Source organism: Salvelinus fontinalis, chromosome 11 (assembly GCF_029448725.1).
Source record: "Salvelinus fontinalis isolate EN_2023a chromosome 11, ASM2944872v1, whole genome shotgun sequence".
NCBI lineage: Eukaryota > Metazoa > Chordata > Actinopteri > Salmoniformes > Salmonidae > Salvelinus > Salvelinus fontinalis.
Window position 1 is genome coordinate 42,330,792 of NC_074675.1, and position 21,558 is coordinate 42,352,349.

A 21,558-nucleotide genomic window follows, 5' to 3' on the forward strand; every position below is an offset into this window, starting at 1 on the left:
CTGAGTTTTGATACTGGGCATAATCAAAGTTCAAAGAGAGGCCAGGCCATTCTTGATAAACAGGCTGGATATAGCGTAACGGTCTTGGCAATGCTGCCGTGCTCAGATGCTGAGTGTAGACGGAGCGCTCAGGAGACTGATGGAGAGGAATTCAATAAGAGAGCCAAAGGGGAGGTTCATGTGGGCCAGTGCATTACACAGATTGCCAAAACGGAGGCTAGGAATGCATGCAGCCACTGGACCCCATTTGACCGCTGTCTGTCAACCATAATCAGTTGTCCCTGTCAATAGGGAGTGAGTTTGCAGCAACTATCTAGTATTGAAATTCATAAAGCTTAATTGTCCAGCCGATTTACATGAGATGGAGAACTGTCTTTGGAATGTGTTGTGTTTTATGAGCCACATGCCAAAGTTCTCTCTTTGTGGTAGCTGAATTTGTCCTTTCATCGTGAGAAATAGTGTAAGGCTGAAAAAATTAACCTGTTCATCCTGTGACTATATTCCCAGCTCTCTAGTAGATTTATAATATATGAAATTAATATTTTTAATGAAAATTTCATTATTTTTATAAATATGTTGGCAACCATTTTATAAAGACAATAAGGCGCTCAAACCGTTTAGGTTTCGACCTTGGGCCTAAGAACAGCCCTTAGTCAGGAGTTCTCATACGATAACCCCTGGATTCTTATGCCTTATTGCTTAAATGTACAGAGAGATAAGATCAAAAACACTCTCCGAAAGCTGACATTTGCAGAGAACCCAATTCTTTTCAGATCCACCAGTGACCAACCGGTTTTGCAATCCACAAGGGCAGTACATTTAGCTTGCTTCAATGTACAGTCGTATATTACACTCCATGGTTTCTGACGTACCACACACTGCTCTGGTGTTGATGGACAGCTAAACAAAAAGCTGTCTTTTACACATGTCAAGATTCTGTTTGAATGGATTGTCTGTCTCTGTCTGCTTCCCTGCCTGTGTCTGTCTGTATATATTCATTTGACTGCTAGTCTGTCTGGCCGTCTGTATGTCTCTCTCACTCCCTCCCTCTCTGTGCTCATCATAACCCCCCAGGGGTGCCCCCCCAGTCAATCACACAATGCCATTATATCATGTGTGATATACTTTCCTCGCTTTCATGGAGTGCATGAAGTCAACTCTGTAAAAGAATGGCTCCAAATTATGATTATTATTCATAAAGCCATGAAAGAATCTCACTTTTGAATTTGAATTAAGTTGCATGTGGAGTTCTGTAGATAAGCAGATAAACAAAAGTGCAAACGCAACATGTAAAGTGTTGTTCCCATGTTTCATGAGAAGAAAAAAAAGATCCCAGACATTTTCCATACACACAAAAAGCTTATTTCTGTAAAATGTTTTGCACATATTTGTTTACATCCCTGTTGGTGAGCATTTCTCCTTTGGAAAGCTAATCCATGCATCTGACAGGTGTGGCATATCAAGAAGCTGATTAAACTGCATGCTCATTACACAAGTGCACCTTGTGCTGGGGACAATAAAAGGCCACTATAATGTTCAGTTTTGTCACCCAACACAGTGCCACAGATGTCTCAAGTTTTGAGGGAGCGTGCTGTTGCCAGATAATTTCTCTACCATAACGTCTGATGACGTGTTAGAGAATTTGGCGGCCTGTCCAATGGCCTCACAACCGCAGACCACGTGTAACCATGCCAGCCCAGGACCTCCATATCCGGCTTCTTCACCTGCGGGATCGTCTGAGACCAGCCATCCAGACAGCTGATGAAACTGTGGGTTTGCGCAACCGAAGAATTTCTGCACAAACTGTTAAACCGTTTCAGGGAAGCTCATCTGCGTGCTCGTCTTCCTCACCAGGGTCTTAACCTGACTGCGGTTCAGCATCGTAACCGACTTCAGTGGGCAAATGCTCACCTTCGATTGCCACTGGCACACTGCAGAAGTGTGCTCTTCACGGATGAATCTCGGTTTCAACTGTACCGGGCAGATGGCGTCGTGTGGGCGAGTGGTTTGCTGATGTCAACGTTGTTAACAGAGTGCCCCATGGTGGCAGTGGGATCATGCTATGGGCAGGCATAAGCTATGGACAATGAACACAATTGCATTTTATCGATGGCAATTTGAATGCACAGAGATACTGTGACGAGATCCTGAGGTCCATTGTTATGACATTCATCCACCGCCATCACCTCATGTTTCAGCATGATGATGCACAGCCCCATGTCGCAAGGATCTGTACGCAATTTCTGGAAGCTGAAAATGACCCAGTTCTTCCGTGGCCTGCACACACACCAGAAATGTCACCCTTTGAGCATGTTTGGGATGCTCTGGATCGATGTGTACCCGCCAATATCTAGCAACGTCGCACAGGCATTGAAGAGGAGTGGGACAGCATTCCACAGGCCACAATCAACAGCCAGATCAACTCTATGCGAAGGAGATTTGCTGTGCTGCATGATGCAAATGGTGGTCACCAGATACTGTCTGGTTTTCTGATCCACGACCCTACTTTTTTTTTTAAGGGATCTGACCAACAAGCATATCTGTATGCTTCCCGGTCATGTGAAATCCATAGATCAGGGCCTAATTTCTTTCTTTCATTTGACTGATTTCAGTATATGAACTGTAACTCAGTAAATAAAAAATACAATGTCATGCGGCCCATGGATGCTTCACTGCTGAACAGTTATTCAAGCATTTCTCTGGGAATATGTTAAAGCAATTTGTGTCTCAATCACAAGGGATATAGAGTGTACTGTATATGCTGATGTAATTCAGCAGGAAAAAATGCAATTCAATTGTAAACTGAAATTATAACGTTGTGCTTTTATTTATTCATTTTATTTAGCTCAAAAACAACTAATACAGTAATCAAATGTCATCAGGCAGATAAATGATATCTTATACACATCAATGTGCAGTATGTAAATATCCTATACTCTATTTAGTAACTCTAGCTAGTGTAAACTAGCTGGTTTACTTATTTCAAGTGCAGTTTGGAGATGGGCAGAACACCTTGGGCATGGGCAGATCAGTTAATCAGAGAAACTTGTATTTTCGCCACAAAAAAGTAGCTAACTTGCCTTAAGCAGGCAATCAAAAATGCCTCCTTCCCTCATTCTGACCCTATTCTGACCCTAACCTAGCGGAAGGACTTTTGGGTAGCAGACCAGGCAGCATCTCAGAAGACTGAGCAACCGCCAGAAGTTCAAAGGTCATCGGACTCTGGGATAAACATGGGATCCAGGTGCATTTTGGGGAGGATGAGGGGGACATTGGCCCCCGCCCAGCCGCAGGGCACCCTGTTGAATGTGGGCCTCTGCACCGCAGGCTCCCCCTGGAGCTCTGGGTACAGCTCCGACATGGGGTTGTGTTCCACATCGGGGGTCTTGAACAACGGGGCCGGTATGGTAGACTTGCCGCCGAAGCCACCAAACGGGGTAGCCACTCTGGAGATGGATAGAGGATTGACAATGTTAATATTAGCCTTGCACAACTAACGAGGCAGAGGGGAAGTGACATCAAAGAGTCTAAGCCTCTGGCTGGAGGACATGCTCTGTTGACATGGTAAGAGATGTATGGTGTATCTGTTGACAATGTTGTGATTCAGATAAAGGAATGTACAGTATGTCACTGGACACTTCATCCGCTACCAAAGTGTAAAAGCAAGTTTACATTTGTACACATTTCTGCCTAGTAGAGATATAGAATGTTGTGTAGAAAACCAACTGTTCTTAACACTACTTGTTTCTTGCAAGGGTAAAGCATAATCTTTTTTTTAAGGAGATCGGAGTATCAAACCTCCATTTAATGTATATTTTTTTGGAGGGTCAGGACAGAGTTAGAAACAAGATTTGGGGGATAGACCTAGGAGGAGGAACAGTAAGGAAGGGCACAGCCAGTCAGGGAAAGGGGGGATACCTAGTCAGTTGCAAAACTGAATGCATTCAACGGAAATGTGTCTTCCGCATTGAACCCAACCCCTCTGAATCAAAGAGGTGCGGGGGCCAGCCATAATCGACATCCATGTCATCCGCGCCCGGGGAGCAGTTGTTGGGGGTTAACTGCCTAGCTCAATGGCAGAACAGCATTTTTCCCCCCACCATGTTGGCTCTGGGATTCGAACCAGCGATCTTCTGGCTCTTAAACTTTGGGAACCCCTGGCCTAGCGGTTTTCACTCAAGCCCACACCTTGCAGCATTGGGGAACATTCCGCACCCCATGTCTATTTCTATGGGCACAAGCACTGTTCATGACACAAACTGTCCACCCCCCTCTTGTTGATGGAGAGAACATTTTGCAGGTTTAAAGCTTATTTCCTACAATTCTACACATTTTGTCATGGGGTGCAGAGAAAATGTTGCAGTTTTAAAGTACATTTTCTTGCAATTCTATACATTTTACCATGCCATGTGATATTTCAGTGACTCGAACATTGCTACAAAATCTATGGGACAAAAAACCTAGCTAAAAAACGTGGGCTAGTTGATCTGGACATTTCTGAGAAGTTATAAATAGCTCTCTGAGGTATGCAATGACTGACATGACAAGAGGAAACTGATGATGCGCACTACCCAATTTCAAAATTACACCTTGTGCATTCTACTATTGTCACGATCGTGTGGCGGATTGACGGACCAAAATGCAGCAGTTGGAAAATAAGCCATCTTCTTTTATTTAACAACACGAAGATGAACACGACACAAAACTCTATACAAACTAACAAAACAACAAAACGACCGTGAAGCTACAAACGTTGTGCACATACATACAGGCTACAAACGTTTTACATAGACAATTACCCATGTCACACCCTGACCTAACTAAAATAATAAAGAAAACAAAGAATAATAAGGCCAGGGCGTGACATAACCCCCCCCTTGAGGCGCGAACTCCGGGCGCACCATACACAGTCTAGGGGAGGGTCTGGGTGGGCTCCCCTCCACGGTGGCGGCTCCGGCTCTGGTCGTAGTCCCCACGTCACCACAGTACCTAACCACCTCCTAGGCTTCCTCCAAACGACCCCCCTCCACATTAACCCCATTGCATTAAGGGGGAGTTCCGGACTAAGGGACAGCTCCGGACTAAGGACCAGTACCAGGGTAAGGGGCAGTACCAGGGTCAGGGGCAGTACCAGGATAAGGGGCAGTACCAGGGTAAGGGGCAGCACCAGGGTAAGGGGCAGCACCAGGGTAAGGGGCAGCACCAGGGTAAGGGGCAGCTCCGGACTGAGGAATGGCAGCTCCGGACTGAGGGACTGCAGCTCCGGACTGAGGGACTGCAGCTCCGGACTGAGGGACGGCCCATGGCTGGCTGACAGATCTGGCTGCTCATGGCTGGCTAACTGATCTGGCTGCTCATGGCTGGCTGACGGATCTGGCTGCTCATGGCTGGCTGACGGATCTGGCTGCTCATGGCTGGCTGACGGATCTGGCTGCTCATGGCTGGCTGACGGATCTGGCTGCTCATGGCTAGCTGACGGATCTGGCTGCTCATGGCTAGCTGACGGATCTGGCTGCTCATGGCTAGCTGACGGATCTGGCTGCTCATGGCTAGCTGACGGATCTGGCTGCTCATGGCTAGCTAACGGATCTGGCTGCTCATGGCTAGCTAACGGATCTGGCTGCTCATGGCTAGCTGACGGATCTGGCTGCTCATGGCTAGCTGACGGATCTGGCTGCTCATGGCTAGCTGACGGATCTGGCTGCTCATGGCTAGCTGACGGATCTGGCTGCTCATGGCTAGCTGACGGATCTGGCTGCTCATGGCTAGCTGACGGATCTGGCTGCTCATGGCTGGCTGACGGATCTGGCTGCTCATGGCTGGCTGACGGATCTGGCTGCTCATGGCTGGCTGACTGATCTGGCTGCTCCTGTCTGGTTGGCGGCTCTGGCAGATCCTGTCTGGTTGGCGGCTCTGGCAGATCCTGTCTGGTTGGCGGCTCTGGCAGATCCTGTCTGGTTGACGGCTCTAGCGGCTCCTGTCTGGCTGGCGGCTCTAGCGGCTCCTGTCTGGCTGGCGGCTCTAGCGGCTCCTGTCTGGCTGGCGGCTCTAGCGGCTCCTGTCTGGCGGACGGCTCAGTGGGCTCATGGCAGACGGGCGGCTTTGCAGGCTCATTGCAGACGGATGGCTCAGATGGCGCTGGGGAGACGGATGGCTCAGATGGCGCTGGGGAGACGGATGGCTCAGATGGCGCTGGGGAGACGGATGGCTCAGATGGCGCTGGGGAGACGAGCAGTTCAGTCAACGCTGTGCAGACGGCAGACTCCTGCCGGCTGAGGCGCACTGTAGGCCTGGTGCGTGGTGCCGGGACTGGTGGCACCGGGCTGGAGACACGCATCTCAGGGCTAGTGCGGGGAGCAGCAACAGGACGCACAGGACTCTGGGGACACACAGGAGGCTTGGTGCGTGGTTTAGACACTGGTGGTAAAGGGCTGGAGACACGCACCATATAGCTAGTGCGTGGAGGAGGCACTGGTGGTACTGGGTTGGGGCGGGGAGGTGGCGCCGGAAATACCGGACCGTGCAGGCGTACTGGCTCCCTTGAACGCCGAGCCTGCCCAACCTTACCTGGTTCTATGCTCCCCGTCGCCTGACCAGTGCGGGGAGGTGGAATAACCCGCACCGGCCTATGTAGGCGAACCGGGGACACCATGCGTAAGGCTGGTGCCATGTACGCCGGCCCGAGGAGACGCACTGGTGACCAGATGCGTTGGGCCGGCTTCATGACATATGGCTCAACGCTCAGTCTAGCCCGGCCGATACGTGGAGCTGCAATGTACCGAACCGGGCTATGCACGCGTACAGGAGACACCGTGCGCTCTACTGCGTAACACGGTGTCTGCCCGTACTCTCGCTCTCCACGGTAAGTACAGGGAGTAGGTGCAGGTTTCCTACCTGACTTCGCCACACTCCCTTTAAGGCCCCCCCCAAGAAATTTTTGGGTTGTACTCACGGGCTTCCAGCCTTGTCTCCGTGCTGCCTCCTCATATCGCCTCCTCTCGGCTTTCGCTGCCTCCAGCTCTTCACGAGGGAGGCGATATTCTCCAGGTTGATCCCACGGCCCCTTACCATCCAGTATCTCCTCCCATGTCCAGAAATCCTTTGTGGGTAGGTCCTGTTGCCGCCTTCCATGCCGCTTGGTCCTATGGTGGGTAATTCTGTCACGATCGTGTGGCGGATTGACGGACCAAAATGCAGCAGTTGGAAAATAAGCCATCTTCTTTTATTTAACAACACGAAGATGAACACGACACAAAACTCTATACAAACTAACAAAACAACAAAACGACCGTGAAGCTACAAACGTTGTGCACATACATACAGGCTACAAACGTTTTACATAGACAATTACCCATGTCACACCCTGACCTAACTAAAATAATAAAGAAAACAAAGAATAATAAGGCCAGGGCGTGACAACTATTACAACTTTCTCAAGTAAGTTGAAAGCCGAACTGAGTCACTTAAAAAATACAGTAAAATATAATCAGTACCAGTCAAAAGTTTGGACACACCTACTCATTCAAAGGTTTTTCTTTATTTTTACTATTTTCTACATTGTAGAATAATAGTGAAGACATCCAAACTATGAAATAACACATATGGAATCCTGTTTAGTAACCAAAAAAGTGTTAAACAAATCAAAATATATTTTAGATTCACCCTTTGCCTTGATGACCGCTTTGCACACTCTTGGCATTCTCTCAACCAGCTTCATGAGGAATGCTGTTCCAACAGTCTTGAAGGAGTTCCCATATACGCTGAGCACTTGTTGGCTGCTTTTCCTTCACTCTGCGGTCCAACTCATCCCAAACCATCTCAATTGGGTTGAGGTCGGGTGATTGTGGAGGCCAGGTCATCTGATGCAGTACGCCATCACTCTCCTTGGTCAAATAGCCCTTACACAGCCTGGATGTGTGTTTTGGGTCATTTTCCTGTTGAAAAACAAATGATAGTCCCACTAAGTGCATACCAGATGGGATCGTGTAGCTCTGCAGAATGCTGTGGTAGTGTGCCTTGAATTCCTAATAAATCACAGACAGTGTCACCAGCAAAGCACCATCACACCTCCTCCATGCTTCATGATGGGAACCACACATGCGGAGATCATCCATTCACCTACTCTGCTTCTCACAAAGACACGGCGGTTGGAACCAAAAATCTCAAATTTGGACTCATCAGACTAAAGGACAGATTTCCATCGGTAAAATATCCATTGCTCATGTTTCTTAGCCCAAGCAAGTCTCTTCTTCTTATTGGTGTCCTTTAGTAGTGGTTTCTTTGCAGCAATTTGACCATTAAGGACTGATTTCACGCAGTCTCCTCTGAACAGTTGATGTTGAGATGTGTCTGTTACTTGAACTCTGAAGCATTTATTTTGGCTGCAACTTCTGAGGTGCATTTAACTCTAACTTATCCTCTGCAGCAGAGGTAACTCTGGGTCTTCTTCTCCTGTGGTGGTCCTCATGAGAGCCAGTTTCATCATAGAGCTTGATTGCTTTTGCGACTGCACAAATTTTACTGATTGACTGACCTTCATGTCTTAAAGTAATGATGGACTGTCGTTTCTATTTGCTTCTTCGAGCTGTTCTTGCCATAATATGGACTTGGTCTTTGACCAAATAGGGCTATCTTCTGTATACCACCCCTACCTTGTCACAACACATCTGATTGACTCAAACACATTAAGACGGAAAGAAATTCCACAAATTACCTTTTAACAAGGCACACCTGTTAATTGAAATACATTCCAGGTGACTACCTCCATGAAGCTGGTTGAGAGAATGCCAAGATTGTGCAAAGCTGTCATCAAGGCAAAGGGTGGCTACTTTGAAGAATCTCAAATATAAAATATATTATGATTTGTTTACCACTTTTTGGGGGTTAATAAATGATTCCATATGTGTTATTTCATAGTTTTGATGTCTTCACTATTATTCTATAATGTAGAAAATGGTAAAAAATAAAGAAGAATCCTTGAATGAGTAGGTGTGTCCAAACTTTTGACTTGTACTGTATGTATTTATTAACTTTTTAGGCTACCTGCTGCCCACAGTCAGCTGAGCGAAGGCTTGAACCTTCGTTGCCGTGGGGGTATAATTTGTCTAGAGTCTGGAACATTACTACTGCACCAGCCTCCGGCATGGCAAGTACTGTACTATTTAAGCCAAAGTGTGGTCCAGGACAGGTCCATCATCAGCCATACCTGTTGAAGCTCTTGTACCCTGGTCCTTCAGGCTTGGCCTCTGGCTCTGGCAGGTGGTTGACAAGGCTATCGGCCAGGGAGGGGTCGCTGTGGTAGATGGCCTGGTCCCAGGGGGAGTGGTAGGACTTGGGGAGGCATGTGCTGTTGAACTTCTCTGGTTCCATTTGTTTTAGAGGTCCACCATAACCTGGGCAAAAGAGGGGGAGAGTGAATCTGGTGTAAGGGCCCTGTGACTCCACATAACCCTGATTCGGTACAGTTTGTCAAAGCGGTAGAAGAAGTTGAGAGCGGGAGAGGAAGAATCAAAGGGAGAGGTGGTGGAGGGAGAGCTAGACATAGAAATAGGGAAGAGAAGGAGGCAGTGAGAAACTGCATAACAGAGAGATGGTGTAATGATTTACAATGACATTTGAGGAATCTATCAGGTCATATACAGTACTCCCAAGCTGATTTTTGTCTTTCACAAACCTCAATATAACCCATGTGCAGCACTATATGGGTTCTCCCTGTATGGTCAAAAATATGGTTAAGTTTCACAGTGAACCAACGTGAAGGACATTTTACTGTGTGGTGTAAGGGTGACAGGGAAGGCCTATCCAAATAAGTATCCTTCAAAACGAGTGTTCTTCGCCAGTGGCGACTTGCAAGCACATGTGTTACGTAACGTAGGGTGTTGCTGTGTCACGTCCAACCCCCCCAAAATATTCAGAGTTTGTTTTATCGAGGAGGAAATGAGAAAGACCAAACATTGTCCCCTCAGGGGAGTTCTGCTGTTTTTTTGAGAAACTTCCTTCACAAACGCAAACCACAAGATCTACTTGGGGCCACGGAAAAGTGTTCACGAGCATGGCTGCACATTTGGCTGTATTTGGCTGCTCCAATGTGTTGTGGTAAATGTACTGTGACTGCCGCACTGCAGGAAACACTGGGGGTTGGGAAGATAAAAGGGAGATCACTGTATTAGGGACATGGGGTTAAGGCATGGTAGATATAGACAACAAGACTAGAGACAAAGTTTTGACTCCATGTTTTGAAGCATTGTTCCAAATGTGAAATAACCGCATCTTCTCACGTTCGCGTCACGATCTCGAGCCAGTCCATCAGACAGACCCACACTACCAGAGGGATAAGATATTTGGGTAGCACTTGACATTACAGCAATGAATAAAGTGGTACCATGGTGATAACATGGTAGTATTACATATCTATTACCACTGTATTACCATAATATTAGCCCTTTTGCCACTCTGTAATGTAAAGTGCTATCAATATGGGTATATCAGTGGAGTAACATTGCAACACAATAGTCTGATTGCGGTGCAGTGATTTATTCGGTAGCCAGCATTTCCTTGCTTCCCTTCCCTATTCACACTCTTCAACAAGCCATTAGACACCCAAAAGTGAAACATCTGGGTCCATCTCTTGGCTAATTTAAGAGTCATTACACGTGTGACATCCGATACCCTTTGACCCCATTTCTCGGCTACTGTTATCGCTGTGTCCACTGACTTCTCCGCCGACTCCCTCTCAAGGTGGTGGCGTAGTCGTATGTTCCCAAAATAGCATCACAAACTGTCTCCATGTGCTCATCGGCTAAACTGGTGTCCATATTATGTTGACGGTGCTGGATCAGGAGGTTGAGCATGATCCGAGCGCCATTCTCTTCCTGATGGTTCTCAGAGGACAGCGAGTGGTGGACACAGGAAATACTCTGCACATTTCCTGTGGAGGAAACTTGACTGTTATCAAACTATCCCCAAGGTCGCCCATAAAAAGTGAGGGAAGGGGGAGAATGGATAGATACAGAGAGTGAGGGAGAGATCCACAGAGAAAGATAGAGGGGGGAGAAGGAATGCTCCTGCCCTGGAGCCGGAAGATTCCACTCAAGAATAATGTTTTCCCCCCACGAAGACTCCTAAGTAGAAAAAAATGCAATGGAATTAATAAAATGCCAAAACAATGAAGACTATCCCCACGTCGTAGCAAAACATTTCATAGTTTGTTAAATCCAGCTGGACCAAGACTTATTTTATCCATTCACTTACCTCATGTGAATAAAGGAGTAAACGTTACTAGTACCTAAAGTTCTACCAGAGTGCAAGGTGTATTTATGACCATATTACTTAACACAAGTAAAATCCTGTCTAGGGGGTAAGGCACTAGGGTTAGTTTCTTGAAAGGACATAAGGCCAGGGATATTCTCACCGGGCTGCGTAATTTTTAATTTGGCCCAAGGTTTTGAGCTCTGTGCCCGATGCACGTGCTCCAACAAACGTTTTCAACTGGCCACGACTTGATGACTTCAATGTCACCGGCTCACCCGCGCTAGTATAAATCATGCTCATGACTCCACTGACATCCAGGTTACTGAGTCGTAGGGGTCATGGGGTCATGAGTTTAGAGCCGAGGTTATGTCGCAGTAGCAGCACCCACCTGGTGCAATGTTGTCTGGGTTGGGGGTGTTGCTCGGATCAGGCGTGTTCGGGGGTGTTCTAGACTGTTCCACTCCCAAGCTGTTGCTTTCTGTGGTTTCTTGACTCTGCGTTTGAAGAGTTACTCCATTCTAAGGGGAAGGTGAGAGGGAGGGAGGGAAAAGGCAAGGAGAGCGACAGTTTAGAGCAAAGGTCAGAGAGATAGAGGGGTTAAGAAAGAGAAAGTGAGATGGGGAGAACGATGGCGAGTTCAGTGACTGTCTTATGTAGAGCCAGTAACATAAGGAGCATTGTTTTCCCATGTTTGAATATCCTGTGCTGTGGTCCACAGTGGGTAACTTTCATCCTCCCAGTGATATTTGTACTAATTTATGCCAGGACTTCCTCAGGAAATGTTGACAACTTGAAATAAGTTCCCCTTTGCCCCAAAAGGTAAACAAACGGGGACTGCAAGATCAAACTATTTTCATTTAGAGTTTTAATAATTTCATCAGATTCAGTGTCAATATATTCCAAACTACCTTAAAATGTACAGGTAACTGCCAAAACAGCTTCAATGCGCCTTGTTATTGAGTTCCAGACGCTTGCAGAATCTATTGGATTCTTCCATGAGAAATTACATCATTTGGTGATGGTGGTTGAAAACACTGTCTCTGGCACTGCTCCAGAATCTCCCATAAGTGTTCAAATGGGTTGCGATCTAGTGACTAAGACTTACACATACACAGACACACTTTAAACACTCTATGCTCCTTTAAGACCCCTCTTTCAAAGTCACTGAGATATCTTCTTCTAGCCATGATTGACAAAATAATGGGCGACTGGGAATGTTATTCATGACTCTTAACATGATGGGATGTTAATTGCTAAATTAACTCAGAAACGACATCTATGTAGAAGCACCTGATTTCAATATACTTTGTATCCCTCATTTACTCAAGTGTTTCCTTTATTTTGGCAGTTGCCTGTATGTATGTGTGTGTGTCTGTGTGTGTGTGTGTGTGTGTGTGTATACAGGCTCAAACAACTAGGTATCAGAGGAAGTGTCCTGGATGTGACTTCTAAATGGAAAGAAACAGATTGGACTCTCTGTTTTCAATTAGTTTGGTAAAGTATATGGGGAAATGTCCCTATGTGGTCTGAGTAGCATAGTAGGCGCTAGGGCCTAAAGTAGACGCTAGGGCCTAAAGTAGACGCTAGGGCCTAAAGTAGGCGCTAGGGCCTAAAGTAGACGCTAGGGCCTAAAGTAGGCGCTAGGGCCTAAAGTAGGCGCTAGGGCCTAAAGTAGGCGCTAGGGCCTAAAGTAGACGCTAGGGCCTAAAGTAGACGCTAGGGCCTAAAGTAGACGCTAGGGCCTAAAGTAGACGCTAGGGCCTAAAGTAGGCGCTAGGGCCTAAAGTAGACGCTAGGGCCTAAGTGGCCTAAATTGCCGGGACGAGAAGATGAAGACTTGGCACACTGCCCATCCAAACACAAAGCTTGTAAACAGGACTTTTAACTTATGCCCGTTGTAAGAATCTCATAGCTATTATGCAAGTACAAGGCCTTATCCAGAAACAACCTCTATCCGCTACCCCCTATCCGCTACCCCCTATCCGTTACCCCCTATCCAATACCCCCTATCCGCTACCCCCTATCCGCTACCCCCTATCCGCTACCCCCTATCCGCTACCCCCTATCCGCTACCCCCTATCCGTTACCCCCTATCCGTTAACCCCTATCCGCTACCCCCTATCCGCTACCCCCTATCCGCTACCCCCTATCCGCTACCCCCTATCCGCTACCCCCTATCCGTTACCCCCTATCCAATACCCCCTATCCGCTACCCCCTATCCGCTACCCCCTATCCGCTACCCCCTATCCGCTACCCCCTATCCGCTACCCCCTATCCGTTACCCCCTATCCGTTAACCCCTATCCGTTTACCCTAGCGGTTAGGTTGTTTCTGCAATGTGTCTTGAGCAGCAGTAAGGCTGCAGTCTGATAATCAGTTCAAGAGCTTATGTGTTTCATCAGGAAATTAGGTATAGTGTTCGTCAAGTGTCTGTTGCCATTCTCCTCCTCGTGAGCGTATAGGCAACTATAGGATTGGGGAGAATGAGTCACTAGATGTGCTAGCTGTGGAGAACAGTCTCCTACAGTACAAGAGCTGATAAGCTCTTCGAACGCTATTGATAATGGTTTGAATGAACCAAATGGAAACTCTGTGATGAGCCTTCTTTAAATCTCTCATCACAATCGCGTAGAGCTCCAAAACAAATGCAAATGGTATCGGTCATATCGCTCATTTTCCCATAAACCTTCATGTTGAAACAGCAACTTTGTTCCATGTGTTTTGATTGTCGTTGTAGTATTCAGAGTTTTTAATCTAGCTAGCGTTCACATTCAAGGGGTTTGTGTTGCTTACATTGATCTGTGTGTTGGCTACATTCTGGATGCTCTCGAAGGTGTATTTTTCAGAGCGCCTCTTGCGCTTTTCGAAGAGGAGGGAGCCCCTGTTGGAGGCCAGAGACAGCTCCTCCAGCATCACATCCTTAGGGACACTCATCTTCTTCCCCAGGTCCATCTCTGCATCTGGAAGAGACACAACAGCTCTGAGAAAGTAGGAGTGGTGTGTATTGGGAAAGGTGGGTGGGGATGAGTGTGTGTGTGTTGTGTCATTCTGTACCTCAGCTGTGCATGCCCTTGTTATGGTTTTATCTGTGTTTGGCTGAGCTAGTGTCCCACACGTCCTTACTTTTTATCGACCCTATTATGCATACAGTCTGTAGTCTGTCAGAGTAAATTATACTCGTTATACTGACAATATTCACATTTGTCTATTTACATTCTATTGATTTACCTTTCACTGTAAAACATATTTCCACTACCCATCTCGCTGACTTAATACATTGTATGCTGTCAATAATACATTACATTTTGAATAATCTTTCTGTGTCAGCCAGCCTCTCATGTTGGCCCCCTTGTTTGTGATTAGCAGTGAACCCCCCCCCCCCCCCCCGTGCATGCTGATCATGGAGACGTCATAGTCTAATCAAATGAGCCAAAAGCAAGCCAGCCTGACAGAATATCCCTCAGCTGTCAGTGGCCCTCAGGCTCTCTCTCTCTCCCCAATGAGCCATGTAGTTGTCCCCTCCCAGAAATAGCTTGTTCAAAGGACAACGACAAAGGGATTAATTACATTGAGTAATAAAACTTCACATTTGCTTATTTATATCCAAGGCCGTAGACCGGTTCAATGGTGCTACTTGGAAACCAGTAGCAAACTAGATGATACCCTGTTACAGAGTGAGAGTGTTAATACAGATTGAGTGAGAGAGAGAGTGTGTGTTTTTCTTTGTTTACAGGCACACACACATGCATTTGTCTGTACTGTATGACTGCAGTTAAATTGTTCACGTTTGTCTATGTGTTTTTTTACATTAGAAATTAAAGAAGGGAGGCAGCGGGGAGAGCGAGAGAGAGTGTGAGAGAGAGGCCACGTGTCGTACCATACCTTCAGGACGCTGTATCTCCCTACAGATGGCTGCAGCTTGCATCTTCCTCTCGCTGGTCGTCATGGTAGAGAACTGTGACATCGCTGCCCCTGGGGAAACAATATCACAGGGGACAGCATGTGACGGCACGCCTTGTGCCGTAGCAACTAGCTTAACAAGCCAAAGGATAGCAATGGCGCGCAGCACTGTAAGGCATGCTATCCTCACCAACATTACACTCACCCTGCCACGAACAAACACCCACCGCAGCAGGTACAATTTATTGGTAGTGCTGAAAGGGCAAAGTTAACACATCCCTTTAAATAACTTTGGGACGTTAAACGCCAAGCACATGCTCGGCAGACATGGCAATCACTCGGTGGTGAAGCGAGAATCAATATGCTTGGAATGACCCATGTGGGTTGAGAAAGGACATAGGTACGGGACGGGCAATGTCACAGCAAGCATGTGTGACGGTTGACAAGATGTGGAAAAAGCAACAGTCCACATCATACCATTGTGTTGCTTGGTCTAGCTGTACTATGCACCATCTTGTTTTCATTTGAAATCCACATAAAAATCTGTTTTCTGTGAATAGCTGCTCATTCAGTAAGTCATTCGGTAAACATCATTTAGGTAAAGACAACAGCAGAGTAACTTACAGAGAAATCAAAGGACTTGTCTTGTCCATTCACTTGGCCTGAGGGCCATTCCTAGCCATACGACAATCTGACCATTTTAATGAAAGCATTCTTAGCTCTAGTGTCACTAGTGTCACCTCCAGAGAGGTCAATAAACGTCCAAAGAAGTTCTCAGTGTTAGTTCATACGCTCTTGAAAAATTGTAACGTTTGAGGGAATAGCACCACAAACACTATGTATGGAGAACTTGGAAATATTGTGAAAAAGATTTGCTTGACATCAACATGTATAATGACATTCATCACCATACAGTAAGCCATTCACATATCAGGCTGCATGAAGTCTTAGGAGGGATCATATAGTAGATATACGTGTACCTTACATCAAGTGTCCTACATTAACAAGACATGGGGATGCAAAAAAAAAACTGTTCGATTTGACAATAATACAGCTCTGTCAATCATAACGCCTGGACTATTGAAAGTCCCAAACAAGCTTGAAACATCAATGTCACCCTGTGGTATCACCCAGCAAAACATATAGGCACAGCACCTAGGAAGTGACCCTATGCCTATGACACCTTACCTGTGTGTAGGTCCCTTTAGGGGCGTCTCAACATGTGCCTGTATCCTTACGGAAGCTAGGAAGACGTGGGGCGAGGAGGTCAGACTGGGTGGGGCGACCTGCGCGGGTCCTTGCACTCCCCTGTACTGAAGCCTTCACGGGGGTGAGTGGGAAGAAGGGGGAGGTGAAGGGGGCTCGGTGGCTGGCTGGATGAGTGACTGGCTGTGTGTGTCCTAGTTATTGGGCATGTTTGAGTGGTAAGGCTAAAGCAACCCGACTAGGTGAAGGAACGAGGAGTGAAGTCGGGGTAGGTGAAACTACGACAGCCGAAAGTCGGACACTAAGGCTCAGATCGACATGGCAGAATCAAGATAAACATCTCCAACCCCTATATCATACACTCACAAACTGAAATCATATGTGTGTACATTGTACAATCAACTAGTGAGAGGGAGCCTCAAATATGAAATCCATTTATACTGTATACAGTATTTCCAATGTAGCCTGCTATATATGAATTGCGCAAAGTTGGTTCCGGTTTCACTCACCACTTTGGTCATGTTCCCGTGGGTCAAACAAAACACCTGAATGATTGGTTGACAGTAGAGCCTTCCACAATGCAGGTGACGGCTGCAGGATGAAGTTGGTGAAGGGCAACTGCAGACACTTGCAGTCAACTTCGTGACCTTTTAATCACGTGGATTTCATGTTGTCGACATGTAAGCGCATGTCGGCCAATTTTTATCTCTATAATGCAACACACTTTGAAAGGCGGTGACCAACAATGGTCACTGACTTGACAAAGTGATCCGCTCGAACGCACCCAATGGTATGTGGTTGGGCGGTGGGGGGCTAAATATAGCGGCTACCACTCCCCTTCTCTCGCTCGTGGCTCAGTGTCTGTACAGAAGCTTAGGCTGGGTGCAGGGGTTGCTGCCGAACTAGCTCCTGCCTAGCCACGACTTCCCCCCCACCCCTTTCTGACACCATACCATCTCCCATAGTTCCCTTGGTCTGATGGGCAAGGACCTGTTGGAAAGTGTGTGAGGCTGAGGTTGTAAATACCCCTCTCCCCCCAGTAGAGCCAAGGACAAAACCCTTATATTACCAATCCTTAACACATATCTCTCAACGGCCTGCTCAGGGAGCTGAAATGATTGGATATGTATCTGCTATAAACTCTTCCTAAGCTGCTGAAAGGAACCGTTTTGGTATTGGGCCCTAGGTGGCAGTAGAGGTAATTGAGTGGTGGGGTTTTATATTTCTGGTGCACCAAATGCATCAATGACTATGGGACTACCAATAGTTTAGTTACCAGGACCTAACTGCACCCCGGCCTTGTCTTTTTGGAACTTTGTAGGCTTTTTGAATGGTCTTCAATGAGCTATAACTTCTTAAAAGGCAGAAGTAAATTCATCCACAAGCACGAATAGGATTATATAAACCTTAAAGGGGCAATCTGCAGTTGCTACATCCATTTTTGGACCTATAAATGAATTATATATCAAGTTACCCATTGATCGTTCAAGAATTATAAATGCCTTATGAGCTTAGTTCCACCGTCGTACCCCATCATAAACCAAAATATAAGCTTGGTTTACTCCAATATTTATAAACAAACACTGTATAGCTTCAAAACATGCTTAAAACTATCATTTTAATGTATTGGATGGTCAGTCCTTGCGTCCATGGCTCTGTCTATGAATTTGATAGTGGTTTCATTTCTCCAGGCCATCCTTCATCTTTACACCAAAACAGAAACCGGGGATGTTGAGTTTGTTGAACAAAATTCACAGTTCTTCACTACTTCGATTCTAGTCTATCCAACTCAATTGCTGACTGTTGTGTTATGCTACTTTGTGGCATCAAACTTGGAGATTGAAGCATCATCACATGCTGACAGTGGGACAGGACTGCTCTTTTGTTCTAATGCTGCACCACTCTCCATAGCCCAGCTGCTGTATACCCCCTGCCATTATGTAACTGTCTCCTAGGCAACAAGTCCCCCTAACAACCCCTACCCAATGGCTATGGAGCGTGTGACTCGGAGGGAATAAACATCAAGCCTAGTGCTGCACACATGGCTAGTAAAATGGCGATTTTTTTGCGTTAGTTATTATTTTGTTTGCTCAGAATGTTTGTGCAGTAATTTGACGCTAAAATAGCAACCCCACTATATGCCGAGGAAATTCACGTGTGTTATGATAATAATAAATGACATTTGTAGAACGCTTTTCCTTTACAGATGTAAATCACAAAGCTCTTTACATTGTGACCAACCATTAAAATAAAGCTTTAACAAAAAGGCTAAAGACATTAAAAGATAGCTAGCGGTCAAGTACTATACAAGATACACAAAATAATAAAGGTGACGAGGACAGAACAATAGAACTTGAAACAAATGTATAAGACCAACAACTGACACCACAACGTAGAAAGTATTACGTGAAAGCCAGTTTGAAGAAGTGATTCTTTAGCTCAGACTTAGAGGACGTGGTGGTCAGGGGCATGCGGAGGTGGGGGGACTGCAATGAGTCTTTGATCATTTGACTAGAGTGACCCTGAAGGCTGTTCACTGAGGTATTGGAGACCATAGGCATTGAGGGGTTTTGAAGACTAACAGGAGGCTTGAAGTTAATTCTAAATTGGATGGGTAGCCTGTGGAGAGAGGCTAGAATGGGGGTGATGTAGGCAGATCTCTGTGTTCCTGTGAGGACACTGGCAGCGGTGTTCTGCACAAGCTGCAGCCTGTGGATGCTTTTTTAGGGGAGGGCATTGCAGTAATCGAGTCGGGAGGTGACGAGGGAGTTGACCATCTTTTCCAGATCAGGTTTGGAGAAAACAGGATGAAGCTGGGTGATGTTTTTCCGATGAAAGAAAGATTTTTTTGCAGACAGATTTTGTGGTCAGAGAAAATGAGGGAGGAATCCAGTAACACCCCAAGGTTGCAGACCTAGGAGGACAGTGGGATGGAGTGGCTGCCAAAGGTAAGAGTGGTGATGGGACTGGTTTTCGTGTGATGGGGAGTGCCGATGAGGATTGCTTCTGTTTTAGTATTGTTGTGTTGCAGGAGGTTGTTTGACATCCAGGCCTTTTTGTCATCTAGACAGCTTGTGAGGGTGTTAATGGAAGAGAGGGAATCCGGGGTTGGTTTTATGTAGATCTGTGTGTCGTCAACATATTGTGTGCAGTTTGAAAGGTATGAGGTGAACCAGTTATGAGCGGTACTGTCGAGACCTGTGTATTCCTTCAGTCGACCCAGGAGGATGCTGTGGTCAAACTGTGTTGAAGGCAGCACAGCTGTGTACATACCGCCACAAGCAAACACCAAGGCGACACCCAGCGAACTGTACAAGATTATAAGCCAGCAAGAATCCTCTCACCCGGAAGCAGTCAGTGTCCCAGAAGCAAGCCCGTTTAAAATAAAATGTCTCAAAATATCACCAACATGTATCCTGGCCCACAAGACGATCCAGCATGCTCTACCATGTATACACAAACATCCGTGACGAGAACAAAGCCATCCCCCGCCCCCACTTCAGCCAACAGATCACGTCTCTCTGTTCCTACAAGCAGCAACTCAAGAAGGAGCCACCAACACAGAGAATAGTGTGGCGCTGGACAGAGGAAGGGGTTTCAATGCTGCAGGATTGTTTTGAGAATAATGATTGGAATATGTTCAGAGTCATCCACCCAGGACTCATCATCAACATTGAGGAATATACATTGTCAGTCAGGCTTCATTAGGAAATGTGTTGATGATGTTGTACCCACAATAACAATTCGGACATACCCCAGCCAAAAATCCTGGATATACTGAGATATTCGTACAATGCTGAGAGCCTGTACTGCAGAATTGAATGTAAGCAGAACGAACACCGATGACTTGGTGTCGCACGACATACAAGCTAAGCCGGAACGAGCTCCGCAAAACCATTAGGGAAGCAAAAAGATAATACAGACTCAAACTTGAGTTGATGTTGGCTAGGATTACAGACTATCACAGACTACCAAAGCCTACCTCCTAGATGAGTTTAACACATTCTATGCTCGCTTCGAGGCAGACATTACCGAGCCATCCAGAAAGACTCGCTGTTCTGGACTACCAGGTGCTTTTTCTGTCCGAGGCTGACGTGAGAACTCTAGTGAATACTCACATAGCCACCAGCCCAGATGGCATCCCTGGCCGCGTCCTCAGAGTGTGTGCTGACTAGCTGGCAGGCGTCTCTTTTCAGACACTTTCAACTTCTCCCTGTCCCAGGTGGTAGTCCCCACCTGCTTTAAGGAGACCACCATCATCCCAGTCCCCAAGAAAAACAAGGTGACTTGCCAGGCACAATGGACCCACTCCAATTTGCCTACCGCTTCAACAGATTCACGGAAGATGCCATTTCCTTTGCTATTCACATGGCCGCAACACATCTGGGTAAGGGGAACACCTATGTGAGAATGCTGTTAATTGACTACAGTTCAGCATTCAACACTATTGTTCCCTCCAAGCTCAACACCAAGCTCAGAGCCGTGGGTCTTGACACCATCCTCCGCAACTGGATCCTGACTCTTAACACAGGGGCCCCACAGGGGTATGTCCTTAGTCCTCTCCTGTACTCCTTGTTCATCCACGACTGCATGGCTTTGCACGACACCAACTCCATCAAGTTTTTCTCACAAAACCACGGTTGTAGGCCTGATAAGCAACATGGACAAGTCAGCCTATAGGGAGGAGGTAAGTGAACTGGCATTGTGGTGACATGACAGCAACCTCTCCCTCAACGTCAGCAAAACAATGGAGTTGATTGTTGACTTCAGGAAGCAGACGAGGGAACATGCCCAGGTCCACATCAACGGGACTGCAGTAGAGAGTCAACAGTTTTAAGTTCCTCGGCATCCACATCACCGAAGACTTGTGTATTGCGGCCTGGTAAGGGAATTTCTCAGTCCACGTCCCAAAGCCCTAAAGCGGGTGGTGAAGCTGGCCCAGTACATCACTGGGACTGTGCTCCCACCCATCCAGGACATCTACTCGAAGCGATTCCTGAGGAAAGCACACGGCATCATCAAGGACCCCACACACCCCAGCCACGAGCTGTTCTCTCCCTTACCTTACCTTACGTAGCAGTCAGACGTCTTTGTCTTTGTCTTGTCTCGTCCCATGTATATATCTTTTTCTTCACATTCTTTTTAATATGTTTCCTAAACCTCAACTTCAAAAAACTCTGTTGCAACCCGCCTCACCCAATG

The 21,558-nt window shown here is 46.6% G+C and overlaps 1 protein-coding gene across 1 annotated transcript; it reads right to left on the reverse strand.

Moving 5' to 3' along the window:
• Positions 1-2,823: 2,823 nt before the first annotated feature.
• Positions 2,824-16,544, reverse strand: LOC129865739 (myozenin-2-like). The gene is made up of 6 exons (XM_055938724.1): positions 16,339-16,544; positions 15,133-15,222; positions 14,044-14,210; positions 11,639-11,768; positions 9,206-9,392; positions 2,824-3,446 (listed from the first exon to the last, which is right to left on the reverse strand). Exons 2-6 carry the CDS (start codon positions 15,212-15,214, stop codon positions 3,206-3,208), a joined length of 807 nt encoding a protein of 268 aa, XP_055794699.1. The 5' UTR covers positions 15,215-15,222; positions 16,339-16,544; the 3' UTR covers positions 2,824-3,205.
• Between the last annotated feature and the right edge of the window lie 5,014 nt (positions 16,545-21,558).

Excerpts from the sequence above, each read along its gene's own strand:
- LOC129865739 (XM_055938724.1), bottom strand. The coding sequence starts at position 15,214 with ATGTCACAGTTCTCTACCATGACGACCAGCGAGAGGAAGATGCAAGCT. Across the intron at positions 14,211-15,132 it reads GGAGATACAGCGTCCTGAAG|ATGCAGAGATGGACCTGGGG; the intron begins GTATGGTACGAC and ends TGTCTCTTCCAG. Across the intron at positions 11,769-14,043 it reads TAGCCAACACACAGATCAAT|AATGGAGTAACTCTTCAAAC; the intron begins GTAAGCAACACA and ends CCTTCCCCTTAG.